This window comes from Dendrobates tinctorius, unplaced genomic scaffold, assembly GCF_039654945.1.
Source record: "Dendrobates tinctorius isolate UK_male_01 unplaced genomic scaffold, ASM3965494v1 ptg000086l, whole genome shotgun sequence".
Classification (NCBI taxonomy): domain Eukaryota; kingdom Metazoa; phylum Chordata; class Amphibia; order Anura; family Dendrobatidae; genus Dendrobates; species Dendrobates tinctorius.
In genome coordinates, this window is record NW_027361754.1 from 31,337,151 (window position 1) to 31,350,923 (window position 13,773).

Sequence of the window (13,773 nt, forward strand, 5' to 3'; positions counted from 1 at the left end):
GACACATTAGTAACCAATGAGATCATTCCAAAAGGTTCACTTACTTTTATTCCACATATAATTTTTAACAATTTAGCATAATATGTTTACATTTCAAAATAATGCTGAAGAATTTAATGTTACTTTGGTTTTCGGGCATGAATAAAATATAAACCTTCAAAATCAGCAACATCCATCATTGTTTTATCCACACGTGGAGTAAACACAGCTTTTTCAATCTGGTAACCAGCTCCTTTGAAGGCCATCTCCAGATTTTCCTTTTTTTGTGACATTACACTAAATCGCTTGTCACCAACTTGGTAAAAAGTAGCATTTAGACTACTTAGAATTAGAAGGTGACCTCCGGGTCTTATCAAGTCCTTGAAATTGTTCAGAACTTCGCAGTATGACTTTAAGTCCTTACACGGAGCTTCGAGACAGAGACAACACAGGAGACAATCCACTGGTGGTACAACAATGGGGTCGAAAGGGTTTCTCTTAAGAGCATCACATTTCAGAAATTCTTTCACCTTACTGCGGAGTTTCTCTGCCTTTTTTTCATAATTCTCCCTTTAAAACATGCAAGAATATTATTATCTCACTTATTGATACTGTATGTTAATGAAACAAAAACAACAGAAGAAACCGAAAAAATGTCCAATAATAATAAATTTATTAAGTAAGTATAAAATATAAATGAATAAAAAAGGAATGGGGGGGGACCAATGCCCTGGAAAAGGCACAATTGGGGACAAAAATGAGTTGTATACCATATGATAGATTGAATACATATAATACATATACTGTTATTGCACTTTATTCATTGTGATTTAGTTTCATTGTTTTATGCTTATTAATTATTGTGGCACTGATTTATATGTATTTGCACTTTACAGATAATCTTAATTAGTTTTATATGATTGGTTGCACATTAATTTTTTAATATTACGCACCAGCACTTTATTCACTTATTAGTTTTACCTCCTGCATTGTATTATATGTATTCAGTCTAACACATGGTATAGAACTCATTTTTGTCCCCGGTTGTGCCTTTTCCATGGCATTGGTCCCCTCCCCTTTTTTATTCATTTATATTTTATACTTACTCAATAAATTTATTATTATTGGACATTTTTTCGTTTTCTTCTGTTGTTTTTTATTTTAATTGTCCGAGTTGTCCCATATTCCTTCCATGAGTGCAATAATTTTACTGTTATGTGGTGATCACAGTACTGCACTTTTCTGTGAGTTATTCTAATTATGTTAATGAAACAGTAGACAGCCAACATCTAGATGCTAGACGATATGGACAACATGCTGTAATAGTGGGTTTTCTTCTTTGACCCACCACAATGTGTCTAAGTGGGAAGCTATTCCAAAAGAACGACTTTTCCTTTGATGGACTGGAGACGTCTATGTATTACATGGATGACTATTCATTTGAATACTACTACTACACTTCCCCTGCAGCAGTTGTAACAGAGGGGTCAACTGGTCACTTTCCTAGCATGGCAGCTTGACTGTTTCTCTAATTAGTGCTCTCCTTGCTTGCGATGTCAGTTTACGTCGATGTCTTGGTAGGTTTGCAGTTATGCCATACCTCCTTCCATTTTTGGATAATGGATTGAACAGTGCTCCATGAGATGTTCAGAACTTGACTATTTTTTAATAACCTATCCCTCCTTTACTCTTCTCCACAACTTTATCCCTTACCTGTCTTGTGTGTTCTTTGGTTTTCATGATGCTGTTTGATCCTTAATGTTCTCAAACAAATCTCTGAGGGCTTCACAGAACATCTGTAGTTATAGTGAGATGAAATTGCACACAGGTGGACCCAGACTACTAATTATATGACTTCTGAAGGCAAGTAGTCACACAGGATTTTATTTGTGGGTATCAAACTACAAGGGGCACAATACCAATGCATTTCACAATTTTTAGATTTCAATTTTTTTTATATATACAAAACTTTTTATCACCTCCCACTCCCGTCTCCAAGACTTTACACGTGCCGCGCCAATTCTTTGGAATGCACTTCCCAGGTCAATACGATTAGTCCCCAATCCCCACAATTTTAAGCGTGTCCTGAAAACGCATTTATTCAGACTGGCCTATCGCCTCAATACATTAACCTAACCTATCCCTGTGTGGCAGAGCCAAAAGTTTTACCATAACCAGGTTTCCAGCATCATGTTCCCACATGCTTTATGCATCCATTAGCCCTCTGTGTCTGTACTGTTACACATTTAACATTATGGCTGGTCCATACAATCAGGGCAACTGTTACCACCCACCTTTCGTGTCTACCTCTTTCCTCATAGACTGTAAGCTTGCGAGCAGGGCCCTCACTCCTCTTGGTATTTGTTATAATCTACTGTATGTGATTATTGTTATGTTGTAATGTCTATTGTCTGTACAAATCCCCTCTGAAATGTAAAGTGCTGCGGAATATGTCGGCGCTATAAAAATAAAATTTATTATTATTATTATTATTATTATTATCACTACCTTCTATTATGATAGTTTAGCAACTCACTTAGGTAACACTAAAAACTGCCACTGACCCTGTTGGTTCCTGTACAGACTAGAGATCCTGACCCCACAGTTCCTGAGTGAGTTGAGATAACCCTAACCACAGACTAGGCTGTGGCAACTCGGACCTATGCTGCCACCTATGCTGCCTGAAAGGCTGTCAAGCACTATATGTTCCTCCTAGAGAACCAGAGGGCAGAGCAGCGTGTAAATTACCTACAGAAGGGAAAGCATGCAGAAATAGAAAGCGAACCCATAGTGAGTAAAACAAAGGACAAAATACAAAATAAATGATTAAGTACGTACTGTTAGCAAATATGCAGCCTACATCCTAAAAAGAAAAAGAAGATAGACGCAGGGTAAACAACATAAACAGCAAAGAGATAAACCATAGCTGGCTTTTCACAGAATGGCCTCAACTTCAGGACTATGGCTGGACTTCCAAATGAGACCATCACCAGCAGAAAATACCGGCAGGGTAAAAGAATATAAAGCTGCACCCAAAAGATGAAAGGGCAGATAAATGAGTAAATCAAAACACCTGTTAAATCAAAAAGAATAAAGGCTAACATAAACTAAATACACAGAGAAAATGTGTATCTGCTGTGATTCGGTGGACAGAGAAGCCAACAAAGCACAGACTCAATGGTTGGAACCAAGACGCATGACACTATTACACTTCACAAAACACTTCCTAATTAGTATTTGTTAGTCACATAAAATTCCAATAAAATACATTTAAGTTTGGGTGTAAAGTGACAAAAATGTGGAAACGCTCAAGGGGATGAATATTTTTTCAAGGCAATGTAAAAAGTAGCAGTAAAGTCGATTAAAACGTTTTACCCATTTCCTTCTAGCTCACATACAGATTTGATGATGTGAGACCAGTCAAAAGCATCTGGATCCTTCTTCAGCCATTTTTCGAATTCGACACGATTTTCTTCAAGTAAATCTGATACGATGATTTTATCAAACACTTCACAAGCAGAGAGGAGATGATAAATGGAAGGTCCAGTTCCAAAATCAAGCAGTGTGTTCCCTCTTACTCCACCTTGCAAAAAAATTAAAATATCAGGTTAAGAAGGAATATTAGAAATTACAAATTACAGCCAGTTCTAAGCAAGCGTAAAAGGGATGTTCGTCTGGGTTGTGCCAATTTTCATTATCGGCATATTTATCAGTTGATTACTTCTAATGTCATTCTGCAGTTTTTTTATCTGACCTCTAATATGATCCATTCACTGGTAGATTATTTATAAGAGGGGTAAATTAAGTTTTGGTTGTGTGGGGTCCAAAACCAATTATTAAAGATGAGATATTGATGGTGGGCTCTTTCTTAGATATAACATAGCATGCAGTGGCCACTCATGGTAGAATGGTTTCCATGTCATGAAGAAAGGAAAAAGGGGTACACAGAGTTCACATCAAGAACTTTCCTCACAAAAAGGCAATGAGCTTAGTGGTCCTCAGCAATGCGTGAGGCAGCGAACTTTAAGGTTTTGAAAAGTTTCATATGAGACTATGACGTGACTTGAACAATTGGTATGTGGGACAGTAGGTTTCTCTATCACACCTCCTGCATCATGCAATCATGAAAAAAATCTGTTTTCGGGGGTTGAAATCTCTAAGAGACATCCCTTTAAATGTAGTAAGTACAGTGGGTAGGGAAAGTATTCAGATCCCTTTAAATTTTTCACTCTTCTTTTCATTGCAGCCATTTGGTAAATTCAAAAAAGTTCATTTTTTTTATCATTAATGTACACTCTGCACCCCATCTTGACTGAAAAAAAAACAGAAATGTAGAAATTTTTGCAAATTTATTAAAAAAGAAATACTTTCCGTACCCACTGTATCTCCAGTCGGTGCATTTCTATTCTGCTTCGTCTGTCTTATATATCGGGTTATTATAGTAACCTGGTGTGCACCCTAGAGGTGCCCACTGTATACCTCTTAAGGTGTCTAGCACTTGCTTAACCCAGCTCTGGTATTGTTGGGCTCTGCAGTAATTATACATAGTTTGACTCCTGACAAATACTCCTCTGCAGCGCCAACATGTTGTCCACACACTCGGGATTTTTATCTATTGCTACTCAAGGTGATTACTACTGACTTATCTCTGCTGCTACATAGTGCACTGCAGACTGCATGCTTGGCTCTGCTACTTCAAGATGCTTGACTGCTGACTCAGCTCTGTGGCTCCAAGGTAGTGTTGCTTGTGTAAGAAGGGTCAGGGCCTAGCCCTGTAAATGTTTATTGCCATATTCATGTAAGTTGGTAAGGGACAGTGCAGTTAGTGTAAATGGACACAAGATGGGGGCACTGAGCACATTCATATTAGAGCACACTCATATTAGTTTTAGGGCACAGTTCTAGGAGAGTTAACAGTAGGAGTGTTTAACCAGGAATTAGCCTAGATAGATTTCCTGGTTTCAGTCAGTCGGGGGTAGCCCCTGGTATGGTTCAGAAGGCATTGTTCCTGAGGAGCCTAGCTGACACACAAAGTGAGCAGAACAGAGAAGTAGTGTATGGTACTCACAGCAGAGAAGAAGCCAGTGGATAAGTCACTGTGGAGATGACAGCCAGAGTCTAGTGGGCTGATGAAGTAGTCAAGTGGGCCACCAGCGAGTGCACGGACAGGATTAGCAAAAGGGGGTGGACGACCTAGTAGACGAGTATGGGCTGAAGTCATTCCGCTGACACTTTGTGGTCCACCCAGGTGGAGCTGAAGAAGCTAAGTGTTGCTGTAGAAGATGTATTGTTGGTATCATGTCGAGAGTTCAAAAAGTGTATTGGATGTGCTGTGTCCTAAGGAAAATAAAGCTGAACTGTTTGAAGTTTTTCCGGCCTCTGCCTCCAGTCTTTTGAACAACAGAAGTGAAAAATGTACCAGGAATGAAGCAGCTTCCAGCACAGTGAGTACTGGAACGGCTAATGGAGCTGCCCCCTCGGCCCATTTATTACACTCGCTTGGCTTTTCTTCTCCATATTGCCTAACTGTCGTCTCAGTGCTGCTGTTCCAAAGTGCTGCTACACATTTAGCCCTGCTACTGCAATGTACCTGTCTGCCATCTCAGCTCTGATGTTCAAATGAGCTGTCCACATCTTCTGCTCGGCTACAAGGTACCAGTCTTCCATCTCAGCTCTGCTGTTTCCAAGCGCTATTCGACATTTGACTCTGCTGCACTAGGTTGCCTGACAACATACATTGATCTGCTGCCACAAGATGCTGTCTGCACACTCATATCTGCATATTCAAGGTGCCTGTACTTATTTCTTGATACACTGATCCACTTGTCATTCAGTATATCCAGATCTACAGAAGTGGCCGGAGCAAGCCTCCCAGCCCCCCCATAGGAGGCATAGGTGGAGGCCAACATGACGGGGGGTTGGAAGGTTTTAGTGGAGGGGAGGGGTTAACAGGGAGGGGGAGTCAGGGGGTATTTAGGTGAGGGTCAGGGGTGTGCCCTCCCTCTGTTCCTGCTCTCCCAGCACTGAAGCAGTCCCGCCCTCCCTCCCTTATTTTGTCAGCCTGGAGCGTTATTTTCATTTTGGGTCATGGCGGTTTTGGAGGAGGGGGAGTCCTTGAAGTCGGTGGAAATTGGTTCTTGGAGACTCGGTGTGTTGGGTTTCCTCCATTAAAAGGTATGTTGGTTGTGATCTGGTGAAAGGTGGATGGGGAGTTTTCCGCCATAAGTGGGCGGATCTCCAAGTAGTTCGTGAACAATATCTATTGGTGTGCTGGTGCTCCTGAGCCTGTGGGGTAACGGCTGGGAGCAAATGGACGGGGGTTGTTCACAGTATTTTGGATTACTTCACCATGATCTTTGTGGCTTCAAGAACTCCTCCTCTCAGTGTTCAAGTCATTGTACTTATGATATTTATGATACAGTGTTTATTGTTGTTTTATTGGTTTAATAAAAGGCTGCTGTGGCCATAAAAATTCCAAAGAAAATACTTGTGTCCGTGTCTTAGTTGGTGCTGGTGAGGTTGTGGGGTTTTCCATGGTCACGCGGGGGTAACGGGGAAAGCCAGGATGCTTGGTCTCCCTTGAGGTAAACCACTTGACAATACCAACGTCATGAAACTTAGCGCTCCATGTGCCTATTCAACTCCACTGCATCAACACCTCCGATCCGTGCTGCTCATCCTGACTTACGGCTTAGCAAATCCACCTAACCAGGGGATCCATAACATTAGCACCCATGATTTTTACATGAAAGTAGAAAAGTACTCCAGTAAAGTAGCCATATGAGTAATAATGACACTATAAATGTCAAAATCGAACCTTTCGAGTAATAAACAATTTCTGAGTTTCTCACCTTTAATGAAAGTTTCATGTAATTGTTTTAAAGGAAATTCTATCCTGTCACCAGAACTGATTCCGTTTTGTGCCCCAAAGTATGTCTGTAAGTAAACTTTGGGGTCAAATTCATCAATGTACTGTTGCTGGGAGGTAAAAGTAGTAGCCATGATGTTCCGTCCTTAGGATTATCTGCTAGATGCTTCTGAAATGGCCTGTGACACATATAAATCGTATATATTTTATCAATCAAATATCATCAGAACATTCAGATTGAACGGCCCAGTCTCATCCAATTTACGGTAGACACTAGTGCACGCTGCTTATTTTTTCACCTAGATTAGGACAAAGGTGTCCACTAAATCAAACTAATGGCACTTCAAATCAAATATAACAACACTTTCTGGTACCTAATACCAGAAATACTGAAAAGATCCATAATTAAAAATTCATGAAACTTCATTTATAATTATTGTTAAAAAATACAAAAACACAATATTAAAATAAGAAAGTGCCTCACAAGGGAGAGCCACAAAAATAATGGATAAATATGCTCAATCATTGAAGAAATCAATAGCTACAAATTGAGGTAGAGCAATATATAGCAGGAGAAATAGAATGAAATGACTAAATATAATTAAAAAAAGGGGGGAGGGAATAAATCTAGTAATAAATCTCATGCAAAAGACATGCAATAAGTCACAGTATCCAATGCGAGCCCCCTATGCAAGTCATCAATAATCAAATAACATCATGAAATTACTACTGCCAATATATACCATATTATTCGGATTAAAAGACGCTCCGGATTATAAGACGCACCCCAAATTTTGAGGATAAAAATAGGAAAACATTTTTTTTTATATAAAATGGTGCTTCTTATAATCCATGTGTCTTATTGCTTACCGGGGGTGGTGGCTGTGGTGAAGCGGGGTCCCAGGGTCGCTGTTGGAGGAAGCAGAAGTGGGGTGATGCTGCAGGCCGCAGGCTTTGGTCATGGGGTGTTCCGATGTGTGGCGCATCGCTGCGGGTGTCTGGTGCTGCTGCGGGTGTCCAGCACTGCTGTGGGTGTCTGGCGCTGCTGCCGGGTGCTTCTGTGGGTGTTTCAGGTGCTGCGGGTGCCCGGCAGTACTGGAGTCGTGTCTAGCGATACTGCCCGGTGCTGCTACAGGTGTCTCTGGTAATGCGGGTGCCCGGCAGTGCTACAGGGGTGTCCGGCACTGCTGCCCGGTGCTGCTGTGCGTGTCTCCGGTGCTGCCGGGGCTCTGCCGACATTTTGTTAAAGGCCAGAGTCCCGGCAGTTCCATGCTTTCCTGTGCGATGGACTCCCGGAAAATGGCCGCCGGGGGCAGCGCATGTGCAGATGGAGATCGCAGCACAAAGATCTCGGGAGATGAGATTTCAGCACTGAGATCTCATCTCCCGAGATCTTGGTGCCAAGAATTCCATCTGCGCATGCGCCGCCTCCGGCGGGCATTTTCCCGGAGTCCACTGCATAGGAAACCAAGGAACTGCCGGGACTCTGGCCTTTCACAAAATATCAGCAGAGCCCCCGCAGCAGCACCAGAGACACCCACAGCAGCACTGGGTTGCACTGACGAACACCCCCACAGCGCTGGAGACCCCATAGCACCGTCGGCCACCCACAGCACTGCTGGACACCCCCTCATACCAGCCTATGGCCTGCAGCAACGGTACCGGTAAGGTATATACGCATTATAAGATGCCCCCTCCATTTTCCTCCCAAATTTGGTGGAAAAAAGTGCGTCTTATAATGTGAAAAATATGGTATATATTAAAGTAGAGAAATCTCCACAGCTGATGGCTTAAACCTAACAGTTGGGGAAGATATATATGCTTGGACAAATAATCACATTATAATGTTTCTCAAATTGTAGCAGAATGGACTCCCCACACCCCGAAGCGTGTTTTGCCGCTGGCTTCTTCCAGGGGAGCAGGGGTGTGGGAGTCCATTCTGCTACAATTTGAGGTATATTATAATTCGATTATATGTCCTAGCATATATATCTTCCCCCACTGTTGGATTTCAGCTGTGGAGATTTCTCTACTTTAATATATACAGGGTGGGACATTTACATGGATACACCTGGGTGGGCCATGTATATGGATACACTTAAATAAAATGGAGATGATTGGTGATTTCAACTTCCTGTTTGTGGCACATTAATATATGGGAGGGGGAAACTTTTCAAGATGGGTGGTGAGTAGGGATGAACGAGCATACTCGTGAGGATTCGGTACTCGGCGAGTAATACGGTACTCGTGGTACTCGAATCCTCGCGAGTATTTCACTACTTGCCTCGCAATATTCACAACAGCCCACACAGTCCCCGCACAGTCCCTCCACAGTCCCCGCACAGCCCAGCACGGCCCACCACAGTCCCATACAGTCCCGCACAGTACCTGCAAAGTCCTGCACAGTCCCATACAGCACGGCACAGTCTTCGCACAGTCCCGCACAGTCCAGCACAGTCTTCGCACAGGCCAGCACAGTCCCGCACAGCCCAGCACAGTCTTCGCACAGGCCAGCACAGTCCCGCACAGCCCGGACAGTCTGCGGACAGGCCAGCACAGTCCTGCTCAGCCCAGCACAGTCCCCGCACAGGCCAGCGCAGTCCCGCATAGCCTGGCACAGTCCCCGCACAGGCCAGCACAGTCCCGCATTGCCTGGCACAATCTTCACACAGTCCCCGCCCATTAATTGCATTTCCCATAGACTTAGATTGGACTCGTTACGAGTACCCGAGTATTAGGAGGTACTCGTAACGAGTACAGGGAGTCCGAATACTACAGTACTCGCTCATCCCTAGTGGTGAGCGTGGTGGCCATTTTGAAGCTGGCCATTTTGGATGCAACTTTATAAATGGCCCACATAGGTGTATCCATATAAGTGGCCCACCCTGTATATTGGCAATAGTAGTTTCATGATGCTATTTGATTGTTGATGACATGCATAGGGGGCTTGACTTGGATGCTGTGACTTATTGCATGTCTTTTGCATGAGATTTATTACTGGATTTATCCACTCCCGCCTTTTTTGAATTATATTTAGTCATTATATTTTTTTCTCCTGCTATATATTGCTCTACCCTAATTTGTAGCTATTTATTTCTTTAATAATTGAGTATATTTATCCATTATTTTTGTGGCTCTCCCCTGTAAGGCACTCTGTTATTTTAATATTGTTTTTGTATTCTTTAGCAATAATTATTAATAAAGTTTCATGAATTTTTAATTATGGATCTCTACAGTATTTCTGGTATTATTAGGTACCAGAATGTGTTGTTTTATTTTTTTACATGCAGATTCAATTAATAAAAAAAATCGCTCATCTGCCATGCCCCATTAAATAACATTGGTCAGAGCGCTGTCCGTATCTTTCAAGGATAACACTTGGATCAAAAATACGGTCCTGTGAACGAGCCCTAAAAGACGCAGCTTTCTTTTTTCCGAATGGGGAAAATTTTCCTGCCATTTACTAGGATATATATTAGTTTCCAGGGAGCATGAAAGACAGATAGCAGCTAAAAGCACCGGACACATCATATTATCCACAACTAAGCATGACAACAGAAAAGGTTGGTGACGGGCACAGACAAACTTATGAGATATAATCTATTTGAGATCTATAGGGATGAGCGAGTAGTGTAGCATTCGGACTCGCTGTACTCGTTACGAGTACCTCCTAATACTCGGGTACTCATAACGAGTAGCGAGTTCAATGTAAGTCTATGGGAAATGCGATTAATGGGCGGGGACTGTGCTGGGCTGGGCGGGGACTGTGAGAAGACTATGCCAGGCTATGCGGGACTGTGCTGGCCTGTGCAGGGACTGTGCAGGGACTGTGCCGAGCTGTGCGGGACTGTGCTGGCCTGTGCGTGGACTGTGCTGGGCTGTGCTGGCCTGTGCTGGCCTGTGCGGGGACTGTGCCAGGCTGTGCGGACTGTGCTGGCCTGTGTGAAGACTGTGCCGGGCTGTGCGGGACTGTACTGGCCTGTGCGAAGACTGTGCCGTGCTGTGCGGGACTGCGCAGGGCTTTGCAGGTACTATGCGTGGATTATGCTGGGCTGTGTGGGACTGTGCTGGGCTGTGCTGAATATTGCGAGGTGAGTAGTGAAATACTCATGAGGATTCGAGTACCGCGAGTACCGCATTACTCGCCGAGTACTGAATCCTAACAAGTATGCTCGCTCATCCCTAGATATCTACCAATAGATTTCCATCTATAATTTGGCTAACTATGCTCCACATCTCAGAGGGCTTTCCTGCTTTCTTACGAATGATACAAAGTTGTAAAATTTATAGATTAACCTTTGAACATTATTCTGAAGCTTGCAACCTTCCTGAACTCGACTGAACTGTACTGCGCACACGTTTCGTCTCTTGTCACTTTTTTTTTTTTTTAACCATGAGCAATTCAAAAAGCAATTTTCAGGCGGCTAGGAAGCCAGAAACTCTTAATACTTAATTGTATAGAGTGAAAAGTGATTATACTCTGCTGAAGCTATCTCTAGAAGACTTTTCTACAGCAACCAGGTCGGCTGCACCCATCTGTAATTGTGTATGAGATATATGGAGTTGTGCCTGCAGAACCCAAGGCGGCAAAAGACTTTACTTTTAATAGTCATATTAATACTTGCCTACTATGCTCAGAGAAGTGCCACTCTTTTCCCTATGTAATGTAGTATATACAGCATAAATATTACAAATCTCCAAGCACTAAGTGCCCTCGTCTGGGTTATGTAAGATAATGAAAAGTTGTAAGTCATTGCTTGCATTAACTGCCGTTAATATATTTTACGCAGACGTGTCTTTAATTACCTTTTATCATGTCTTGAGATATCCTGAGATAAGTAGAGCAGGACGCCCGGTGTCGGCGTATGAGTGTGTAACAAGGTATCTTTATAGTGGTAGACAGGAGTTAATGAACTTCACAGAGATGTAAAAGTGGACATTGATTAACAGGTTACTTCATATCTAGCAGCTTTATGTCAAGATGCAACTCATTACAGTATTGAATGAATCACTTATTAAACTTTTCTCCTCTGTTTTGATTGGGTCACCGAGGAGGAAAGCAAGACCAAGCTAAGCCACAGAAAACCAGAGAGGTTGGTAACTAAGTGGATTGCAGACCCCTGATCCTATCCACACAACTAGCAGTAGCCGTGGAGCGTACCTACGATGATTCTAGACGCCTCGACACAGCCGAAGAACTAGATAAGCCTAAATAAAGAAAGGGGAAATCTAAACTGCCCCAGAGCAGACCCCAAAGGAATAGATAGCCCCCAAACATATATTGTCGGTGAGACAAGATGAAAACACAAACGCAGGTAGGAAAATAAGCTGAGCAAACGATGGGGCCCAAACTAACTAGACAGGACAGGAAAGGAAAGACACTGTCTGCAATCACGCAAAAAACCCTGCAAAAAATACCCAACACGTCTGATAGAAAAAACACTGAAGTCACTCGACTTCGCCAACTATATCAGCACTCTGGTATATTCTGAAAAGAGAGCAAAGAGAGGCCAATCTAATAAGGGACAAAAACAAACTGGCACAAACAGTAACATAAGGATGGAAATTCAGCACAGCCCCAGCAGGGGCTGGCTGACCACATAAAACTGAAATAGACAAAACCAAATCAAATGTGAACAATAGCAAAAGAACACTTAGCTTGAGCATGCAGGGACTGAGCTGGAAACTAAGATCTCAGGAGGCAGGAAAAAATCACCAGCGGGGAAAGAGGGAGTCGGCTGTCTTAAATCCAATCAGAAACTCCAGATGTCCTATCGTCCTCCTCATTATCAGGTGGCAGACCTCTGTTACTTAGATCAGCTCCATTACCTCCTGTAACCACCAGAGGGAGTCCGGAAAGAGAACTCGTGACCCCTCTGTTAATACAACCAGCTCCACCACCTTCACCAGTAACCAGAGGCAGGCCAAAAAGTGAATTCACAACAGTACCCCCCCTTGAGGAGGGGTCACTGAACCCTCATCCACGCCACCAGGTCGATCAGGAAGGGCCCGGTGAAAAGCACGATCCAATCTATCAGCATGAATGTCAGAAGCAGAGACCCAAGAATTATCCTCCTGGCCATAACCCTTCCATTTGACCAAGTACTGGAGTCTCCATCTAGCCAAATGAGAATCCAATATTTTCTCTACCTCATATTCCACATTGCCTTTAACCAATACAGGGTCAGGAGGTGCCGCCATAGGAACTACTGGCTCAACAAACCTCTTCAACAGAGATTTATGAAACACGTTATGGACCGTAAAAGTAACTGGAAGAGCCAATCGAAAAGAAACAGGATTAAGAATCTCCAAAATCTTATAAGGTCCAATGAATCTTGGCTTGAACTTTGGAGACGCAACCTTCATAGGAATATTCTTTGACGACAACCAAACCATATCGCCCACTTTAAACCGGGGACCAATGGTCCTATGCCGATTGGAAAACCATTGGGCTTTTTCCTGAGAGGGACAACTTATCCACCACTTGGTCCCAAATCTGCTGCATTATCTCTACCACAGTGTCCACACTTGGGCAGGTTGAAGATTCCACTTGGCCTGAAGAAAATCGAGGATGAATCCCAAAGTTACAAAAAAAGGGCCACATCAAGGTGGCAGAACTAGATCTATAGTTTAGCGCGAATTTGGCCACGGGCAAAAATGAGACCCAGTTATCCTGATCAGCAGATATAAAACATCTCAAATAGGACTCCAAAATCTGGTTTGTTCTCTCAGTCTGCCCATTGGTCTGAGGATGAAACGCAGAGGAGAAAGATAACTGAATTCCCAGATTGGAACAAAAAGTTCTCCAAAATCAGGAAACAAACTGTACTCCTCTGTCCGACACAATGTTCTCAGGAATCCCATGCTACCGAACCACCTGTTGTAAAAACAAGGGCACCAACTCTGAAGAAGATGGCAACTTTGGG

At 42.9% G+C, this 13,773-nt stretch overlaps 1 protein-coding gene across 1 annotated transcript; it reads right to left on the reverse strand.

The window, feature by feature from the left end:
- Nucleotides 1–31: 31 nt before the first annotated feature.
- Nucleotides 32–11,719, reverse strand: LOC141098057 (nicotinamide N-methyltransferase-like). The gene is made up of 4 exons (XM_073585642.1): nt 11,654–11,719; nt 6,831–7,026; nt 3,355–3,562; nt 32–549 (listed from the first exon to the last, which is right to left on the reverse strand). The coding sequence occupies exons 2-4, from the start codon at nt 6,979–6,981 to the stop codon at nt 120–122; spliced, it is 789 nt and encodes a 262-aa protein (XP_073441743.1). The 5' UTR covers nt 6,982–7,026; nt 11,654–11,719; the 3' UTR covers nt 32–119.
- Between the last annotated feature and the right edge of the window lie 2,054 nt (nt 11,720–13,773).